This window comes from Callorhinus ursinus, unplaced genomic scaffold (genome assembly GCF_003265705.2).
Source record: "Callorhinus ursinus isolate GAN/ISIS: 27379988/994484 unplaced genomic scaffold, GSC_fseal_2.0 scaffold13, whole genome shotgun sequence".
Taxonomy (NCBI): domain Eukaryota; kingdom Metazoa; phylum Chordata; class Mammalia; order Carnivora; family Otariidae; genus Callorhinus; species Callorhinus ursinus.
Genome location: NW_027397075.1, coordinates 33,398,536 through 33,420,108, shown reverse-complemented (window position 1 = coordinate 33,420,108; position 21,573 = coordinate 33,398,536). Strand labels below are relative to the sequence as shown.

Sequence of the window (21,573 nt, the reverse complement as noted above, 5' to 3'; positions counted from 1 at the left end):
AACCTCAGGGACTAGAGAACGCAGGCGCTCTGTTCGCTCAGCCACAGCCTCTCTCCCATCTGAGTAAATGATAGTCATTAAGGTCTCAGAGGACCTGTTCCCATCTTCTCCCGCAAGATGCAGGTTTCAGCTCCCTCCACAGACACACGCGTGGGTGCGCATGCACGCACAAACACCTGCTCACGCGTGCACGCGCCCAGACTCACACACATTTGCAGAACTGATTCCACGCCCCCAAAGGCTGAGGGTCCAGGAGATTTACCTCTCGCCTCACCCACCCCCTGACTAGAAACACTTAGGAATTACTATTTTGACCTCTCTGGGAGAAGTCATTACATCTTCAGAGACAAACTCCCTGAGTTCAAATCCTGGCTCTGCTACTTACTAGCTGGTATTTAAGCAAGCTATATAACCCCTGCCTTCCTTCCCACCTAAAGATGTTGATAGACTATACAATGATAGGGATTATTACATATAAAATTTGGGCTATTCAGATGAAAGGCTGACTTCTGGTAAGCATCATATATTCAACAGCTATCAGCTGACCCTTAATAAATAAAAATTGTGTTAGTCCCCTTTTGTGCTTGGTCCTCTCACCCAGAAGGTATCTTAGACCCATGCCATTCATTCTTTAATGAGAAAAGGGATTCGTCTTAACTATCTTGGGTTCCAGTTTTCACCTCTGTAGGGTCTGGTGTCTCAAGGCTTTCACAGGGCAGAGGCGGGAGTTGGCAAGGATGACATGTAACAGGGCATGGATGACCTGCATGTCCAGAAGGGTATCAGACATGTTCATCCTGAGACACACCAAAATTAGGGGCAGTTTCTGCGTGGTGAAATGTTTCACAAGTTTTCTCACCTCTTTCTCATCCTTATAACCAAAACTATAAATAAACAATGTGAAGAAGAGAAAGCCCAGTCATTCCATCTCCCATTCTTCTAGTTCTTCCCATTCTTCAGTGAGAACTTTCAGGCCAGTTTGCCTTTTCAGCAGAGCTGAGGAATACAGGGATGTTATAGGTGTCCGCGTACATGAACTCTTCACTGCCCAAGAAGCCGGGTAGCTTCTGAGTGGGCTTTCTCCCAGCCTCCCATCAGGCTCCCTGGCAGATGTGAAAAAATCCACGAGCAAAAACTACATTAAAGCAATGTCAGCCTGGTGTCCTTTCAGACCACGGGGCCAGGTAAAGTGGCAGAATTATAAAAGGATATAACTTGGGCGCCTGGGTGGCTCAGTTGGTTAAGCGACTGCCTTCAGCTCAGGTCATGATCCTGGAGTCCCGGGATCGAGTCCCGCATCAGGCTCCCTGCTCGGCAGGGAGTCTGCTTCTCCCTCTGATCCTCCCCCCTCTCATGTGCTCTCTCTCTCTCTCTCTCTCTCTCTCATTCTTTCTCTCAAATAAATAAATAAAATCTTTATGAAAAAAAAAAGGATATAACTTGCTTAACTTCATCTCCCCAGAGCCAAGTGCAGAGAAGGATGCCAAGCAGGTACTGGGCTCATGTTTGCTTTATTAGTGTATTTGACTCATGCTAGACAGATAAATTAACCCCTGTAGTTAAGGTGTGGTAAGGGCTAGGACAGAGATATGCCTAGAATCCAAAAAGGTCACAGCAAAGAGTAACTAAATGAGGCTGAAATTCTGGGAAGCCTTAGAAGTGACCCTGGTGCTGAGTTGTGATAAATGAGCCAAGTTAGCTAGATGGCAGGAAGGAGAGGGAGCAAGATGGTCTGTAGCACATATGATCTTGCCCTGCATAGCAGACTCAGCACTCAGTCTACATCCTCTTGGGTCTCCATCAGTCCCCACAGCCAGCTCCTGGGCATCTTTGTCAGGGACTATCCTTGAGCTGAGGGAACCTCCTTGGCTTGCCCGAGGAGACAAGGGAAGAGCTGGAACATTTACACCACCCCAGGACAGCCCGTAAGCCATGGTGAGGTGTGACCTGTGCTATGGCCAGAGCATTCTGCAGGATTAAACCTGGTTTATCCTCCCTGAGACTTCGCCTGTTAACGAACCCTGGCTTGAGCTCCTCCCTCCCCAATCTCCCCGTCTCTCTGACCAGTTTCTCCTGGGAGCACTTTCTTTTTTTTTTTTTTTTTTTTAAGATTTTATTTATTTATTTGAGAGGGAGAGAATGAGAGACAGAGAGCACAAGAGGGAAGAGGGTCGGAGGGAGAAGCAGACTTCCCGCCGAGCAGGGAGCCCGACGCGGGACTCGATCCCGGGACTCCAGGATCATGACCTGAGCCGAAGGCAGTCGCTTAACCAACTGAGCCACCCAGGCGCCCCCTGGGAGCACTTTCTAGTAAGTCCCCTTGACCTGAGTTCTCATCCAAGGTCTACTTCTAGGGAACCCAAGCTAAGACACACTGAAGGTGAGCTCCTGGAGGACAAGGGGCCAGATCTCATTCATCCTTGCCCCCAGCACTGTGCTAGATACAGGCAACCCAGATTGGGTGAAAATAGTTATGAAATTGGATATGTACCAAACTAGGTTGAGCTTGACTGTCAGCCACACAAATCTGACCAGAGAGCGAGGAGAGGTCTCTGTCCACCCCTCCCCATGCGCCACTTACAGGAGGTGCCACTGCTGCCCTTTGACCTCCTCCTTGACTCTTCCAGGACAACTGGACTACATCCCTCACTGCAGCGGCCATGGCAACTTCAGCCTCCAGTCCTGCGGCTGCATCTGCAATGAAGGCTGGTTCGGCCAGAACTGCTCAGAGCCCTACTGTCCACTGGGCTGCTCCAGCCGGGGGGTGTGTGTGGACGGCCAGTGCGTCTGTGACAGCGAGTACAGCGGGGGCGACTGCTCTGAGCTCCGGTGCCCTACAGACTGCAGCTCCCGGGGACTCTGCGTGGATGGAGAGTGTGTCTGTGAAGAGCCCTACACAGGCGAGGACTGCAGCGAGCTGAGGTGCCCGGGGGACTGTTCAGGGAAGGGAAGATGCGCCAATGGCACCTGCTTCTGCCAGGAAGGCTACGTGGGGGACGACTGCAGTCAGCGGCAGTGTCTGAATGCCTGCAGCGGGCGAGGACACTGCCAGGAGGGGCTCTGCTTCTGTGAAGACGGCTACCAGGGCCCTGACTGCTCGGCAGGTAGGAAAGGGGGGCTGCATAGGGCGTTTGGCAAACTAACCAGAGGTGGAAAGAGAGATGGGAGGGAGGATGTACTTCGTGCAAACGAATTCCCAATTGGGTTGTGCTCATTTGCTTTCCAAGAGAGCCAATTTCTTAAGTCGGTCACAGTTGATGAGGCGGACTCAAGGAGGAAAAGACAGACACCATAAAAGGTCAAATTTAGGCTGAAAGCTGGATCTTACCCCTGAGACTGAGCAGGGCCAGTGCTAGTAACAGTGACAGCACTCCACTGTCCTTGCGGTGGAGGAAAGCAGAGAGTCATGCCATGGTACCACCTTAGGCAAGGCAACTCTCTAGCTCAGGGGGCTTCTGAGAGCTCCACCTGCCCCCAGGTATCCCCCTTGCCTGTTGCTATACTCCAGGGACAGGACCTTTTCCAATGCTACTGCACAAGAGGTGCTTGGTCTATGATAAAAAGACTAGCTAGGCACTCTAGTTATTTCATAACTTATATATTACAAGGGCTTACTAATTGATGAAATGATCTAGTGTCCACATGGAAAAGAATCATTTATAGGCAAGGAATTAAATGTAAACAGGAATAAAATCCTAAAGTCATCAAGCAGCAACTTACATTCTAACAATCAGTACAGAATATTAAAAGGCTGTGACTCATTTTGCTCTGGATGACATTGAGCAAATTGGAACCCATACGTAGTCTAACGCTGTGGAAACTGATACAAAGGTGATATCCTGAAATGAAGATCTAAATCCAGCAGAGTGGAAAATATTAATATCTCACTGGAGTTTTTTTTCCTAAAATTAGATGATTTTCATCATTTCACTGTTATTGCTCATCTTTTTCTGACTGAAGCAGTGACTCTTGCTGATACGTTTTGTTTGTGTATCAGGTTATGTGATTGATCTTGATCCTTTCCGTTTATGATTGAATCTGTAACAGTGGGTTCAGAGTGCCCACTGGGAGGACTTAAAATAAAAAACTACAACAATCAAATATCTTTAGACCTACTGATGGGTTGTCTCCTGGGAAGTCAGCTTCATTAGCTTTCTGTTCTTTAGCATCGCCAGCGATCCCCCCCAGATAAGCAGACCAGTCCAACAAGGTCCCTGCACCTGTGACTTCAACTTAAATTCTTTTAAAAGACCAATGGCAATAATGGGGGGAAAAAACCACAGCAACACACTGCTTAGGAAAAAAAAATCTTTTCACGTTCTTTCATTTTTTTCCATATTGTTATTTCATTTAGCCTCCCAATTTTGTTTACTGAACTGAAATGTTTTTCTAAAAACACATATAGTTGTCATACCAATTGTTCCAAAGGAAAATTCAAGCAGAAGTTAAGCTTCGTCACTACGTGAAGACTTGTTTGAATCCAAAGTCACAAGGGAGTTGCTGGCAAGGGGAGGTTGAGGCATGGCCCTGGGTTCCAGCCACAGGATGAGGCTTTGTGAGGGGCAGAGGATGCTAAGGGTCAGCTTGAGCCATTGCTCTGGATGGCTATTCTGTAGTCCACCTGCTTCTTAATAGAGACCTTTGTTCGGCTATACGAACCTGCCATATTCCTGCCATATTCCTGATCCTGCTTTTCTACAAGAATGGGTCCATTTGCAAACAAAATCTTAATCTGATTCTTGATCCAGACTGAACTGGAGATAAACCCACCTCGTCACTCAGGGAAGATTCAGCCTCTGCTGGCATAACCACAACTGGGTGGAGTCCAAACCGTGAACCCATGTTATCTCCAACATGTTACCTCTGTGGTGTTTGAAGAAGACTTCAGGAGGCCCAGATGAATTATTTTACAGGTTCCAGAAGCATGTGAGGAAGGGCAGTTGCATAACCTCCACCTGTTTCTATAGCAACCCCAGAGCCACCACTCATTGCAAGAGGTGCCGCTCTCAATGCCTGCCTTTTAAACCGAACACCACAGGTCTCTTCCAGAGAAGTATCTAGGTCATTATCTAAAGTGCTACTTTGCTTGCTCTTTGAGAGAAGGCTGTGGGAGAGGGGACTATTTACCCACTGTTTGACATTTCTGGCCAGATGCACACACCATGGCGTCACTGCTTTCCTCGCCAGCAGGAGTGAGGACAGGAGAGAGAAGAATAAGGAAGGTAAAATCATGGAGATCCACAAAATATACCTCTGCACGAGTCCTTCTTTTCTCTTCAGCAAGGCCACGGCATATAGCTGCCCATTGTGTGGGCTTCATTCTGAGCCCCCTAAACCACCAGAGCTTGGATACAACCGAATAGCATCGACAAGGCCACTATATTTGACTCCAAGCCTTGATCTTTGCTCATAGTGTGCCACAGGACAAAATCTCAACCTTCCTGCCTCTGTTCTCTGGCCATGTAAAGATAATAGAACGAAAAAGTCATGAATATGAACACTCAAAACAGGCTGTAGAGAGAAGCTACACTTCTCATTTTACAAATTTAAAAAGCAGCAGTCCAGAGAGACAGAAAGATTTTTCCAGAACCAGACCACTAATTAATGGCGGAGCAAGAACGAGAACCTTGGTCTCCTACCAACTTCTAGCACTCTTTAATCCTCTCTGGGATGCTAAGTAGAGCGGAATTGAAAAATAAAAATTGTAAAAGCCGCATACACAAAGAAATAGTCTTTTGATAGGAAAGCTGAGCCCTGTCAAATGATTTTTTTTTAAAGGCATTAGAGGTGGAGGAGAAAGCACGTCAAACTATTTGTCCACATCTGTCCCCAGTGAAGGAGGTTAGCACAGGATCTGTCCAGTGAACTGGCCAAAACTCACTATGAGTCAGCAGGATTAAAGAACCACCAGAGCAGGACTTGAAACAATCCAGATTGCTGTTCCCTGGACTTCAGTCAGACCTGTGGAGATCCATCAACGTCAGCCTCTGCCTCTGCCCGCACTGCAGTCAGCCCAACCTTTGGCACCTGAAATTACTCGCTCCTTGGAGCAAGACACTTTGTGGAACTGGTTCCAACTGCTCTCAGCACATATGTGCACAACTGAGGCAGGATCTAAAAAGTAAACAGCATGGAATCTTCGCAGATAAGGCAACTTTAATCTTTCAAGTCACATTGTATTCCTTTTAAACTGCTTGCTTTTCCCCAAAGTTCAAAGTTGGGACTCCAAAGAAAGTAAGACTATGAATACTTTGCTTCCATCCTCAATTCATTGAATCAAGGCATATGGCTCTTCTACAGTCTCTTTTAATAGTTCAGTATCATTTCATCTTATGAGAATTACTGACACCCAATGTACACAGCTGCTGTTATAGGGCCAGTGCCGGTGGTCATGGCTTCTTCCGTTGAGCCACGGCCCCCAAGAGTACTCCCTCCACAAACAACACCATTGCTGCTTTATCATCACAAGTGAAGGTGGTGTTTACCACCAGGCTCAGGTCTCAAGATAAAAAATTTGCCAAGTTAAGCTGTCAAGATAAAAAATCCTTCTACACTCCCTTCTTACTTTAAAATCCCAAAGTTCTCTGCTTCTATCATTATTAGCTTTATTTTCTGGAAGAAGGAACCAAAAATATACACTGACTTGTCCCAAGTGCCCTAGGATTTGTTGATGACTTAAAATTTGGAATGGTCGTTTCTTTGACTATGACAGAAGAAGTCCCACTTAGGAAACTTGGAATCATTTTTGTTGAATCACAAGAGGCAGGCAGTAGAGAATCCTTTTTAAAATAAGTTTCTTACCTCTAGGATAAGCACCAGTCTGGAATTCATATCTTAAAGAATGGTCTGAACGCTCCTTCACTGTAGTTTACTTTAGATGGCTGTGTATAAATGAAAAAAGGCATTGGGCACAATTCGTAACCTGTCCTACAAATTGTAGGGCAAAGAACACTAAGTAGTAGAAGATCTGGGTCTGAGAACCAATTCTAATCCAACTCCCTGACTTTTAGCAAGTCCCTTAACCTGGGTCTCAGTTTCTCCATTTGTAAAGTTGGGACAATTCTATCTACCCAATCTACCTCATAGGGCGGCCATTAAAGGACTTTATACATTTCATTTAGATGGTGTATCTGAACAATGTTTTATAGACTGTGAAATGCTGTGCAAATGTAAAGTGGTTTGGTTACTGTCTTAGAGGTTCTAGAGCCATTCTGCTTGGTTGAAATTCTTGCTTCTGTGTTTGCTGACTATGGGAGCCAGTTTCCTCATCTATAAAATAGGGGTAATAATAATACCTATCTCATAGTATTGGTGAGAGGACAAAACGAGACAGTCCACATAAGAGTGGTTGGCATTGTGCCTGGTGTACAGTAAATGTTCAATAGAATCATGCAAAGTACTGACAGATTCTATATATAAACTCACCTTCCCTTGTTCCAGGGGCCAGGCTCTCCCAAAGATCTTAGTGCAGTTCAGAGTTTTAATAATGTCAGAATTAGAAATGATATAAGCTTATAAATGATCATTTGAAGTTTAATTATTTAAATCTCATTTACATATATTTAGTTTTATAAATTAAATTTTTTTTAAAAAATGAATGTTTAATTTTTGTTTGTTTGTTTCAGTCAGCATTTGCCATCTCCAATCACAGGGAGCTCTGCTTTCTAGACTGTTTTATACAATGAATGGTTTGGGGCAAAAGCAGTCAAAGCAAATGCCCAGCACTGCAAATGTATGGTCCTAATTTCCATCCCATGAGTCTGAGTTAGAGGGCTTGTCATTTCTGACTCTGCTGAGGATTTGAAGGCACAAGTGTGAGCAGAACAGAGAGGACAGGTGCTCTCCACTCACACAGTGTGTGAACAGCAGCTGGCTCAGTCCTATGCTCTTGCGAAGATGAAAGAGTGAGGACATTCAGAGGAGACATCCAAAGCCAGTGATGACTCTTAAACTAACATCTTCACCACATGTAAATTTATAAGTTAGTTACGACTATTTCAATATTGTTCCCAATTTTTTATTTAATCTCTGGGCAGATGCAATGACAAGCACACTGGAGTTAGCCTCCCAATGGGTCTTAAAGTTTCAATTATTTAATACCCACACTCCTGGTGAATCTTCACTTCCTAAGGGAACCATACATGAAAGACTATTTCACTGAGGCTTATTCTTGGGTGATACTTTGAGTAACATTTGAGATGTGGAACAAGAGAGAAAAATAAGCCCTCAAGAATGCTTCTTTATCATCATCCCCAAGATCAAGGCTAATAAAAACTAGTCTAACACAAGTTACATTTCTTTCAAAACCTAAACAATTTCTTTTTAAGAGGGAGAATAATACAATAAAGGGTTATTGAATGTCTTCATTGGGCCATGGCATCCAGGACTTACTGTTTTGGCTTCTCATATTTAGCAAGATAACGAGGAATAAGCTTTTATTTCCACTTGCCAAATCAAATATGGGTTCCTAAGGTAATCTGATGACATAGGCTTATTTAACTACCAAAAATGTTGGCCAGTGGTGCACTGTTAAATACGTAACAACTAGCTCTCTGAGGGAATAAATTAAAAACCCTACTTTATAGCATTTTCCAGTTTCAGTGGTGGAACTACTCCTTCCATGGCCAATTTCAGACTACCAACCTGACATATGTCACTCAACATGGGTCTGGAACAGCTGTGCAGTAGAATCCAGTTCTATAGTATTTCCACCAGAGAGGTGCGACACACGTGAATTACCTCGAGGGCATGGATAATGGTAAAATGTCATGAAATAATTTGAAAGTGATGAGTTTTGAGTATTTATTCCCTTTGTTTTTAATACAATTTACTTAACTGTACGTTTATATAATTTAATCTTTAATAATGGCTGTATTTAACAACAGTCTTGAAAAATTCCTGAAAATTTGACATTCAACTTCCACAAGCTAGCAAGAGCTGGTCTGGCACACCACTAGCTCATGGCCCTATAGAGAGAGAAGTACTAAGCACAGAAAAGACAAGAACCTGCCCACAGAAGGAGTTACAGATCACTCTAAGCCAGTGAGCGGAGCAGGACATACGGACAGGGTGTGTGGGGTGAGATGTGAGGAAGAAAGTTGAGTCCAGGATGGGGAAGGCAGTCCTCTGAGCTCATGCTTATCTGTGTATTGCCTCCTGGTAGTTGCCCCTCCAGAGGACTTGCGAGTGGCTGGTATCAGCGACAGGTCCATTGAGCTGGAATGGGACGGGCCGATGGCAGTGACGGAATATGTGATCTCTTACCAGCCGACGGCCCTGGGGGGCCTCCAGCTCCAGCAGCGGGTACCTGGAGATTGGAGTGGTGTCACCATCACAGAGCTGGAGCCAGGTCTCACCTACAACATCAGCGTCTACGCTGTCATTAGCAACATCCTCAGCCTTCCCATCACTGCCAAGGTGGCCACCCGTACGTAACATTTCCCCAACCTACTTCATTTTTCTTTTTTCCTACATGAGATCATGGGCATTCATGATAGTAGTGTCTTTTCTTAATTCTTCAGGGATGCCTGCCATAATCACTGCTCTTGAGGGGAAGGGTTTCTGACATGACCCACTTGGAAAAGGGTAAATCTTTTAAAAAGGCACTTCTGATTAAGAGAATTTCCAAATCCAGGCAGCTCCCATCAGTTATAGAACCAAAAGGACAAAAAAGCACTTATTGAGTTCTGACATGTTATAAGCTCGAGTCTGATTAGAAGTCAAAGAAAGTATGAGACTTATACAGACTTTGAATCTAGTTAGGGATTCAAAACCAGAAGATATGAAATAGGACGTATAATAAGCAAGTGCTAAATGGTATGTTACAGATGGTAAGTGTATAGCAGAGTGGGAAAAAAAATCTTATTTAAAACCACACTGACGACACCCACTTCTCCTCATAGAGAGGTGGCATAATTTCTTCATGGTCTTTTGTTTAGCAAAATATAGTCTATTTTGATTATAAAAGTTGAGGCTCTAGAGGATAGTTTTGAAAGATTCAGGGAGAGAAAGAGAGCTTGAGACAGACAGAGGCCAGCTAAACTGCTCTCCATAAGAAATAGTTTTTCTTTTTTATTTAGAACAGGGGAAAATTCCTATAGGTGCCTATCTGTATTTTACATGTATTCTATTTAAGCATAGAAAAATTTTAAAAGATTGCATACCAAGTGTTAACATTGGCTACATTGAAGAGTAGAATAAGAAGCAGATAGAAAGGCACTTGGTTTTTTTTCTTTATACACCTCTGGTTTCTTAAATTGTCTTTTCCAATACTGCTCCTCTACCTCTCAGATGCTGGGAAGGTGACTTACAATTCAACTCTGACACTATCTACCTGAAGTGAGTGTCAGGTCCCACAGCTTAGGACCTGAGTCTCACAGGACTGTCCCCACCTCAGGCACCACTCACAGGTCCAAAGCTGTCACGGGTACTTCTGACTGACCAGCTGTAAATTCAAAGGGTTCCCACAACACTTCCTTAGGTTTGATAATTCCTTAGAACAATTCACAGAACTCAGGAAAGTGCTTTACTTGCTAGTACTGTCTTATTTCCAAGGATACAACTTGGGAACAGCCAAATGGAAGAGATGCTTATGGCAAGAGATGGAGGGATGGCGTGTGGAGCTTCCGTGTCCTCTCCGGACACATCACACCTCCCAGCACCTCCCTTCACCAACCTGGAAACTCTCCAAACCCTGTTGCTTGGAGAATTTTATGGAAGTTTCACTATGTAGGCATGATTGAATAGGTTACTGGCCATTGGTAAATAACAGTCTCCAGCCCGTCTCCCTTCCCTGGAGGTTAGAAGATGGGGCTGAAAGTTCTGATCTTTTAAATCATGCCGTGGTTTTTCTGGAAACCAGCTATCTAGTTATCTTGCAATCATACAATAGATATTCTTATTGCTCCGGAGATTCCAAAAGTTTTCGGAGCTGTGTACCAGGAACCCAGGGACAAAAACCAAATACTTTCTATTATATCACGCAGAGATTTTAGCAGTAGCAGGAAACTGGATCAGGAAGTAATCGTGAAACAGAAGCCCCTGGGTCAGGAAATGGGACTTCTCACCAAATAAGGGATAAGAGATATCAGTCCATTTTATGTAGGTCTCAAGGGACAAGATGGTATTTGGATAACAAATGCCATGAAAGTTCAGGGAAGGGAGAGGTCAAAGTAAGAAGAGCTGGCCTTGAAGGCTTATTGGACTCGATTGCACTCGGAAGGATAGGGACCGGCAGAGAGGAAAGGATTTAAGAAATCATCCCGTCCCCTTGCTTTCCAGTTGACAGAGCTCCTGTTATAATACTGGATTCCCCCTATGAATGCTGACTTTGTAAATATGCCTATAATTATCTCTGTTTATATTTGACCTTTTTTTCTAAATTCCTCTGGGGCCTGAGAACCAGTTTTAAATATCTTCGACGATTGTGCAGAGAGGCAGGTCACCATCTGCTGCTTTTCCCACCTTGCTCCAGGATGAGTCACCACAGCAAGTGCCTGGCCCGACTCCCAGGCGTCTCTTCTCTCGTGCACGTGCACGAGCAGTTATGAGGTTTCCATCCCCCCGTGGCATGCATTATGCCAATTCAGGGCATCCCCTAGGGCAAGCTCCCAGGTGACAAGGACGAAATCATGTAAACTCACCTGACATGCCTTCAAGTGGTTTCAGAATCAGACCTGCCTTTCAACCAAGAAGCATGAGGAAGTTTCCAAACAGGAAGGATGAGAATCTGTCAGTTTTCCAATGGAATATCCCACAAGAGGCAAAGCTAAAATGGGAGCAGGCTCCCTGGAGAACTGAGAAAAGTCATGCTGTCGTATCTCAGGGCTGGTAATTGGAACTCCATTAGGACAAGCATACCTCCACCTCACTGAACCTGTGCATGCCTCCGTCTGTGTGTGTGTGTGTGTGTGTGTGTTGGGGGGGATGGGGTTAGAAAAGGGGGAGATTAAGAAAGGAATGAGAAACAAGGTAAGTGAGGCAAAAGTAAGTGAGGGAGAGAAGAGACAAATAACGAAGAACTGGAGAAAAGAGGGAGACAGTAGAGTGAGAGCAAACATCCCAGGATCTGCCATTGTCCTTTGTGTGTGCCTTTTGTTGCCTCGTGTACATGAAATGGAAATCTTAGACCATCCTAGACATGGTGATTTGAGCTGAACTAAATACTCTGACTGCACATTAGATGATCAAGAAAGGCATTCTAGTCTTTATTCTGAAATTGGCTTGTGTCCTTAGCCAACTCTCTCTGTGCCTCCCTCTTCCTGGGTGTGAAATGGGAACATTTTATTGCCTTTCAGGAATCCTTAGAGCCTCCAAAGATAGTGTTCAATTCTCTGAGAAAGGCATCGTATTAAATACCAAGATTTGCCGTATTAGTAAGGAAAGGAAAGGTCGTCTTTTTTGTACTTTAATATTAACCTATGATGGAATAGAAAGCATTAAAAAAGTATTTATTATGGGCACCTAAGTGGCTCAGTTGTTAAGCATCTGCCTTCAGCTCAGGTCATGATCCCGGGGTCCTGGGATCGAGCCCCGCATCGGGCTGCCTGCTCTGCGGGAAGCCTGCTTCTCCCTCTCCCACTCCCCCTGCTTGTGTTTCCTCTCTCGCTGTGTCTCTCTCTGTCAAATAAATAAAATCTTTAAAAAAAAGTATTTATTAGATTATGTTTGTTAAGTTCACTCGGGTATCATCAATATGGAGCAGCACCAGGACCATGACAGAGTGGGCCAATCCTGCACCTGGGTTTCTCATGTTTGCAATAAAATTGGGATTGCCCACCTCACCCAAGCTGTGGAGGGATGGCACCCAGGCAAAGCTCCAGGTGATGCTCTCTGTCCCTGCCAGGGATAGCCGTGACATGGTCACCCACATTGCTGTGTTCCAGATCTCTCCACTCCTCAAGGGCTACACTTCAAGACCATCACAGAGACCACCGTGGAAGTGCAGTGGGAGCCCTTCTCATTCTCCTTCGATGGGTGGGAGATCAGCTTCATTCCAAAGGTAATGTCCACCTGTGACACTGCCAAACAGCCTCATTTGGAGTATTTACACCCTCAACTTGGAATAAGGGGCTGCCAGGACAGCGCTCCCCAAAGTCTCTCTCCATGTGGCTAAGGATGCAAAGGGACCTTTGGTGGTGTCTGGGCTATAGAACATCTCTTCCACAAAGGCATGTTGGACTGACTAGCAAGAGTGGCCCTGAGCCTCACACCCTGACTTTGGAAGACAGGATGTGGGAAGCAGCCACCAGGCCCAGCTCTCTGCTCAGAAAGCTCTAGGGTTTGGCAAGCTATGATTTTAGCAAATCTAAAAACCAAATCTTCAAAATGTTGGGGCTTTTCTTTAGGACATAAAGAAAGCCAGACTGAATCAGTCACATGGCTTCGTTCTGTGCAGAAGATACACCAAAAGTCAGCTTGCATGGCCAGGCTCTAAACATCTGAGGCATAACACAAAAATACCTTTTGTAACCTATTAATTGAGAAAATTTGTCCTTAAACAAATTATGTTATTAGTTTTTGAGTTAAAAAGTATCCCAATTCCTTTCTATTCTTTAAAGTAGCATTTTATTGTGTTAATCTAGAACTAATTTTTCCAAGTCGCCAGAGGCGCCTGCCTAGTTCTGGTTTTCCAGAATTTATTGGCCCTACTGATATTCTCCCTAACTCTACCACTCATGGGAGTGTAATGTTTACTCATAGGCCTTAACCCATCTTCATCTTTCAATATCAAATAGCATTTTTCCAGTCATTCATCAGACTTAATGACAGATGACACATATTTGGCTAACAAGACAGTGATCTCACCATTATTTTACTTCAAAATTCTTCTAGGCATGGACTGTTGGAGCTACCAAAGACCTTCAAGTTCACAGAGTATGACCCTTCATTTTCCATTGAGTTTGTTTAGTTTAAAGAGACTAAGACTCAGCAAACTTAAACAACATCAGATAGCTAGTTGGTGGCAGGCTTAACACAAGAACCCAGGGCTCCAGAGTTCTGTCCACTAAAGTAAGACTTTCCTTTCTATGTGGATAGAGTCATGTCATGGCAAGCTAAATACATCTGAACAGGCATTCTGTACAAATACCTTCTTATATGTCTTATCTGCATTGAAATGGCCACTAAAGTATGGTAGGCAATGGGGTGTATAACAGGGCAGAGACAATCCTATCACCCTGATGCTGAGGCAGGAAAAAAACTATGCTAAGTTGGCCTATTTTACATCTAATATGTAAAATTCTAAATAAGACCTTGGCCAGGGCATGCCAAGGTCAAACACACGGCCACTGTGTGACCTGTAGGTTATAGGCACTGGCTTGGGGGGGGTGCAGGGAGGGGGGTGTGGAGGGGCATGTGTTACAGTGATTTATGGGTATGGTTATAAATTACATATAGGGCACTCTGGGTGACATAAACAGAGTCCAAAGAATAGGGAAGAAGGGCAATAACACAAAAAGAGTCTTCTCGTCCCTTCCATTTCCAGGGACATGCACAGAAAATGTATAATAACAGACAGATGGAGAGGTAGGTAGGTAGATGATCCTGGACCCAACATCATCAAGTTAATGCTTCTCATTTCCTCTTCCACCAATTTGTCTCTTTCCTTCCTCCTTTGTGTTATTCTTTGTTCCATGCTTCCTTTTTCTCTTCTTTGTACTTCCTAGCCGGTTGTGTCACTGACTCCTAACTCATCTGGATGAAGAAAAAAACAACACACTGACAGATTTGCACCCAGTGTAACAGCATGGAAAACTCCAGATAGAGCAAAATAATAGCTCCAGCTCATTCAAAAACTGTGACTGTCTTAGTTTGAAAAATGTTGTATATATACATAAAGATAGATATCCACAGGCACACACAGATACAAGTTCACTCTTCTAAATAGCCAAGGGCATGCTCATTATAATAAATGCCCCAAAATCTGATGGATGTTAACCGTAACCATCAAATATGGAATCTTTGGCAAGAGTCAATCCACATCACCTCATGACCAATTTTTATTGGCAAACTCAAAAGACTCAGGGAAGGCCAAAGAAATGTTCTTGAAAGTTGATTCTCCATTTGCCAAATCCTCATAGAGTGGTAAGATTCTTACCGAGTCTGCTGGGAGTTTTTCCTGGCTCCAGACATTCAGCTGTCAGCATCACGGGAATAGATGTGGGTCCCATTTTTGATTAACAATTCACAATCGATGTTCCACACTTTTCTCTCATGGTGATTTTTCTCTTTTGCCTTTTCTGCCTCTCCTTTCTTCCCACCTCCAGAATAATGAAGGAGGGGTGATTGCTCAGCTCCCCAGTGATGTTACATCCTTCAATCAGACAGGACTAAAGCCTGGGGAGGAATACATTGTCAATGTGGTGGCTCTGAAAGAGCAAGCCCGGAGCCCCCCTACCTCGGCCAGCGTCTCTACTGGTGAGTGCTTCCAACCCTTCTTCCTACATCTAAGCATTAGGTCATGCTGAAAAAAGGACAACGAATTTCCCAAGAAGTAGAGAGACAAAGGGTGCTGGGTTTTCTCCCAGAGCTGAAAATGATTTGGATACCTGGAGATGGAGCTACTCTACCAGATGCTTAGCTGAACATCTCCCCTATTGCTAATCCTTGCAAGCACAGAAATCTGGGAGAGTATTATACAGGGAAAATTCTTTGTTAAGATTTCCAGCATATTTCTTCTGAGCTTATTGATTAAGAGGCTTCATTTGTCAGCCCCTAGTATCTTGAGCTTAGGAACCAAGTTCTTGAGCAAGAACTAACTCTTATCTATTGTGATATTTAGCAAAAGTCATCCAACCCTTCCCAAACTTGCCATCATTTTCCAGTGATGAACGAAAATACCTCCTTCTTTGAGTTGACACGAGGATTAAATTAGAAAAAGCACACAAAGTGATTAGCACTATGTTGATGAGAGAGTGCTCAATACCCAGTGTATATACATATACTTAAGAGAACACACTTAGAAGTGAGAGCAGGTGGGGGTGCCTGCATGGCTCAGTCTGCCTTCAGCTCAGGTCATGATCCCAGGGTCCTGGGAACGAGCCCCACATCGGGCTCCCTGCTCAGCGGGAAGCCTGTTTCTCTCTCTCCCACTCCCCTTGCTTGTGTTCCCTCTCTCACTGTGTCTCTTTCTGTCAAATAAATAAATAAAATCTTTTTAAAAAAATTTAAAAAAAGAAGTGAGAGCAGGTGGAAACAAATTATTTAAAACCAGTATGTGTGAGTTGAGCCACTGTTCAAGGTGATGACTTAAATTGATTATTAGTTCATCCCCACAGTTAATCTTATGCAAGATCGTTGTTTCTAGATTCAATTCAGTAACTGCGTCATCTCTTGCCTTTCTGTTTTCTTAGCTAACAAAGGATGGCCAACTTCAATGCTGTAAATTAGCAATTATGATGCATATGTGTGTGATCTCCCAATTTCTCAAAAGTTACAAGTAGCATCTGGTATCATTTTTTGTCTCATTTTATTGATGGGGGAGCTGAGACTCAAAAGTTAAGCACTTTTCCCTTTTAGTTAACAGAAACTGAGATAGGTGAATGTTGGTACAGCTTTATTTTTCATAAACTGACATTGACACCTAAGAAAGCCAGTTATGAGTTTAGGACAAAGGCCAAGTTGGCCAGAAAAAAGAACGACAACACCGTGTAATGAGACCATGTTTATGGATTAGTGATTCATACTTTGCTAATTGGATCCAAACTAAATAACATCAGGTGCTGAGGCTTATGCTCAGCCTAGAAAACATTGGTTTTAAACTATTGTGGCATTAAATTATGTTCCATTAGAGCACTAAGGCTCCATGGCAGTGGCTCAAGGCAAGGATGAAGGGGAGATTCAGGCCTCTGATTACATCCACACCCATGCCCAACACAGCCTCCAACCAAGGCAGCTCCACCTGTTTTATATTTTGTATGGTCATTTAAGATTTTGTTCTTTAAAGGAAAAGAGTATTATTCCCCCTAAAAAGACTTTAAAACTACTGTTCTAATGCAAATATGTTTTAGAAGAAACTCCATAGCCATAAAACCTAGAAGTTCTCTGTAGGAATTTCTTCAGATGCCAGTGACTAGAGTTTTTACAGAACTCCCTTCCCCAAGATTATGCTGGAACCTGACATTTCATGACATGTGTAGATGCTCCTCCTCTGGGATGAAACATTTCACTGACTCCAAGTCATTCCAGAGAACTGATATTAAGAAAACATGACTGGAAAACAAAAGCCTAGACAAATAAATGGTTCAAAAGAGGGCAGAGAGCATTGCAGCTGTAGAAAGTTTTTCCTCCAAATTTGGGGAAGATAGTCTCACCCGGCCTCAGTTTTCTACTCAAAGCACATTTTTACGAAATTTGCAATATTTTTTGGTTTGGAAGTTCCTTAAGATTCAAATTCCAGATTTAAAAATTTGTGGTAAAGCTAGGCAGATTTTTTTTTAATTAAGAAAAATGTCCTAGTTAATACTTTGGCATTGCATACAGAGTCATGAAGAAATGGAAAGAAAAATATTTATTCCAGTTGACTTTCTGAGTAGAACTTGTGTTTGTTTAGAAATTAGGACCTAAATTGAAAACAAGCTGATACCAACTTGACTGGAATGGGGACACCACTACTGAGTGGCCAACAGAAGGGCAGAATCCAAGCGTGGCTACAGAAAAGAAGGTTGTCTCCCAACTCTGTCTGCTGTTTTTAGGAAATGATTGGTTAATTATTTCCTTCTGCTGAGGTCTGACAGACACCAACCCCCTCCTGTGAAGCTCTGAGTCCTCAAAGGCACTCAGACTGGCTTCTTCCCAGCAGGCCTTTAGGGAATGCAAATTACTAGACCTCCTGCAACTAAAGCCCTCTATGCTGCATGATTATATTCTAATATGGACAATCCATTATGATTAGGGTCTTGGGAGTTTAAAGAGTTAAAAGGACAAAAGCCTTCCAATGTCATTTGAGTTTCTGTGACATCTTTTTTTTTCTCAAGAAGCTTGACTTCTTTGAAATGCTTCCCCTTCTTTCTCATGGATACAGAGGATATTCATTCATTTCATTTACTCCACACCCATGTACTTAGTGTCTATGTTTCAGACTTTATGCTTATATAGCAGCTAGAAGACCACTTCTCCCATTTTGTTATTAAATTAAATTTAATTTAAAAGCCCCAAGTTACCAAAAGCCATTAAATTCAGCATGCTGAAAACATCTGGATGTGTTCTGTTAAATCATACTATTACCTCAAATATGAAAAACAGAACTTCATTTTAACTCCAAACCAGGTGGCACCAAAATGGCCTGGTGATTTTCATTTGGCTGGTACTAAGCCAAAAATCCTAAGCTGCTTAATAAAGAACAAAACTGGACTAGACCCAGAAAGAGGGAGGGGTGCCCAGGAAAAGACCCAACTCTGAAAGATTGAGAAGCTCAAAGTCAGGCTGAGTCCATCCTGCAGAAGGTGCTCCATTTTGGAGACAGTAGGAGGTGGTGCAGAGTGGATTGGTTTAAAAAACAAGTCTTAGTCAACACTCTCTAGTAACAAGGAAGAAAAAAAATTTTTAACTAGCTAAAGCAAAAAAGAGAATTTACTGGAAGGACATAGAGTGTCTCCTAAACCCTAGGACCAGGATGTATCCTAATGTCACAAAAAACTGAAGAATGGAAAGCCAGGTTCAGGTTACTCTCTCTGTCTTTTCTAGAAGCTCCACAGAGTCACTCATTTCTCCTTCTCTATGTATATGTGTTCCTAAAATTCTGCACCCAATTCCAGTGTGTGTGTGTGTGTGTGTGTGTGTGTGTGTGTGTGTGTTGAAGAGGGAGGTCCCCCCACAAAGCAATTCTCTGGGCACCAGCTGGGTATCCTACAATTCCACTCAATTCTGACACTATCTACCCAGAGACAGGAACAGATTCCACAGATTGAGGGCTCAGTCCCATGAGACCGCCCTGCACTTCAGATGCCAATTGCATATCCAGGTCATTACCTGTGTTTCTGTCCAGCTGGCTATAAATCAGAGGTTCCCACCACCCCCTCTTCAGGTTTGATTAATTTGTTAGAGAAGCTCCCAGAACTCAGGAAATCCATTTGCTCACAAGATTACTGATTTACTACAAAAGATATTAAAGGATACTAATCAACAACCAGATGAAGACACACATTGGGCAAAGCCCTGAACAAAGGAGCTGCTGTCTCTATGGAGTTTGGGGGCCCCTCATGGTGGCACATGGAAGTGTTCTGGTTCCCAAACCTGGAAGCTCTCTGAACCCTGTCCTACTGGGTTTTTACAGAGGCTTCATTCCAGGCAGGATTGATCTTACCAGAGGTCAGAAGCTGGACTGAAAGCTCTCGCCCTCTAATCACATGGCTCACAGCCCTGGCAACCAGCCCCTATCCTCACCTCATTAACATCACAAAAGACATTAGTACTCTCATCACTTAGGAAACTCCAAGGGTTTTAAGGTTTGTGTCAGGAAGGGACCAAGACCAATATGTATTTATGATAAATCACCCTCTCCCTTCTTTACTCCCCTCTCACCTGTTTTCTCTCTCTTCAGATCAGATGTTTTCTATTTATGTGTGAATATGGTAGAGAATGGTCTCATACCAGCCCTGGCTCTACATGGTCCCAAACCATCTAACCAGAGAAACTGAGCCTCTGGTTCCAATTCCAAATCCTTGAAGAACATTAATATTAATATTAAAAAAAAATCAGCTCCAGCCAGAGAGCCATAATCATATTATAAATGCAGACATGGAAGCTGGGCCTACTCTTTTAGAAGGTAATGAGTAATTCAAAAAGGACACATTGGCCATGCAGACCTATCATGAGGAGTTGAGGACAGCATTTTCTATTCTCCTCACGAAGTTCTTTCTTTTTCTATTTCCATTCTACATTCTCTCCCCTTCCCCAACCTCACTATTGTCTAATTCACTATGAACCAAGTGGGTGCTGGAACCATAGATGCTGGGCCCCCTGGGCCACCACTCAGCTTTTCTAGGTCATGCCACCCCACAATGATGTTCCCCTCAGCCACTCAGTGGCAGAGGCCAGGGCTTAGGAGGGACACACAGTGCCCCTCTAGGTCAGGAATATGCAAGAACAGGCGCAACAAAAGAGCCCACAAGATGCTCTTCCTAAACTAAGGTCCTTTTTTTTTTTTTTCCCAGAAGAGCAAGTTTCCCCAGAAGGCATGTTTACGTCTGCAGTGCAAATATCTGCTGGGTTGTGGTACTCTTAGCAACTGGACTGACTGAGTTGTAGGTGTGGCTGAGCAGGGACATCTTTTGGACGTTCACGATGCCCTCTTTGGCAACCAAGTTGGAATTCTGAAACGTTTACATGGGGCTGATAATCTTGTAGATCTTTCATCAGGGCTCAGAGAAGGTGAGAGAAGAGAAGAGCACACACACCAGAAGCACATCTCGCAGTTCTCTGGCCCGTTACCTCCAGACAGAAGCAGTGCTGGCCTCTCAAGCCAGTGGGTGCTCTTCCCCTGCCCAAATGGAGAGTGCCAGGGCTGAAACACCAGAGCCTACTGAGAGCGAGATGCAGGGGAACCGACTTCTAATGTCGCTTCCCCTGTTGCGAAACTGTGTGTCCTCAGGAAAGCAATTTTGTCTTACTGTGTCTCATTTTCCCCATCTGTAAATTGGGATAATAATACCCATCCTCTCTTTGACTGACCAAGCTAACCTAAGGAGGAGAGGAGTTGATTTCAAACACCCATTTCTCAAACTCTTTTTTTCTACTTGATCCTTTTCATTCAGTCATTGATGGGCCCACGCAGATCCTGGTTCGAGATGTCTCGGACACTGTGGCCTTCGTGGAGTGGACCCCACCTCGAGCCAAAGTCGATTTCATTCTCCTAAAGTATGGCTTGGTGGGCGGGGAAGGTGGGAAGACCACTTTCCGGCTACAGCCTCCCCTGAGCCAATACTCAGTTCAGGCCCTGCGGCCTGGCTCCCGCTACGAGGTGTGGGTCAGTGCCGTGCGTGGGACCAACGAGAGCCAGTCCACGACCACCCAGTTCACGACAGGTAGGCTGGGGTGGCGGGGGGCACCGGGGGGGGAGAGAGGGTTGAGCCAGCGGGTGCCATGTCACATCAAGAGGGGTGCCGAGGGGGCACAGGTGACATTGCTTGGACGCTCACCTTATCACAGACCCAAGTTATAGGACAGCACAGAAGAACACACCTGTTTGAGAAAACTAGGTGCCCAACCTGCCTCTGCTACCAGCCAGATCTGTGACCTGATCTAAGGCTCTTCTCCACGGCTCTCAAGCGTCTCCTTGGTAAAATTAAAAGTTCGTCTTGAAGGCATTTACACGTCCATATTGCTAGCCCAAGTGGCAATTTTGTGAGAGTTCAGGAAAGGTGCTCTCCCTCGAGGTGCTTTACTGCTATTTGCTGGCACTTGTAATAATTCTATAAATTCATAATGATTATACAGCATGGTGGTGCCCCAAGGAGTTGTGTGAGGCCCACATTGTGCAGCTGGCAGCAGGTCTTCTGCCTGAGACTCTGTGACTCACTCTGCCCTTTGCAAACACTAGCAAGAAGGCTCATGGGAGGCCTGCTCCCACAGACA

At 44.1% G+C, this 21,573-nt stretch overlaps 1 protein-coding gene across 6 annotated transcripts in view; it reads left to right on the top strand.

The window, feature by feature from the left end:
- TNR (tenascin R) overlaps window positions 1-21,573 on the top strand; it is a 432,595-nt gene that overhangs the window by 345,357 nt on the left and 65,665 nt on the right. For 4 of the 6 annotated variants that reach the window (XR_012380546.1, XR_012380545.1, XM_025878022.2 and 1 more), the window contains exons 4-8: window positions 2,628-3,104; window positions 9,164-9,427; window positions 12,885-13,000; window positions 15,267-15,417; window positions 20,754-21,023. Coding sequence is in view for 4 of the 6 variants with exons in the window: in XM_025878022.2 (XP_025733807.1) it covers window positions 2,628-3,104; window positions 9,164-9,427; window positions 12,885-13,000; window positions 15,267-15,417; window positions 20,754-21,023 (1,278 nt within the window). In the remaining 2 variants the exon portion in view is untranslated. Of the gene's footprint in view, window positions 1-2,627; window positions 3,105-9,163; window positions 9,428-12,884; window positions 13,001-15,266; window positions 15,418-20,753; window positions 21,024-21,573 lie in introns of those variants that run through there. The other 2 variants (XM_025878023.2, XM_073900051.1) reach the window with 2 other exon arrangements.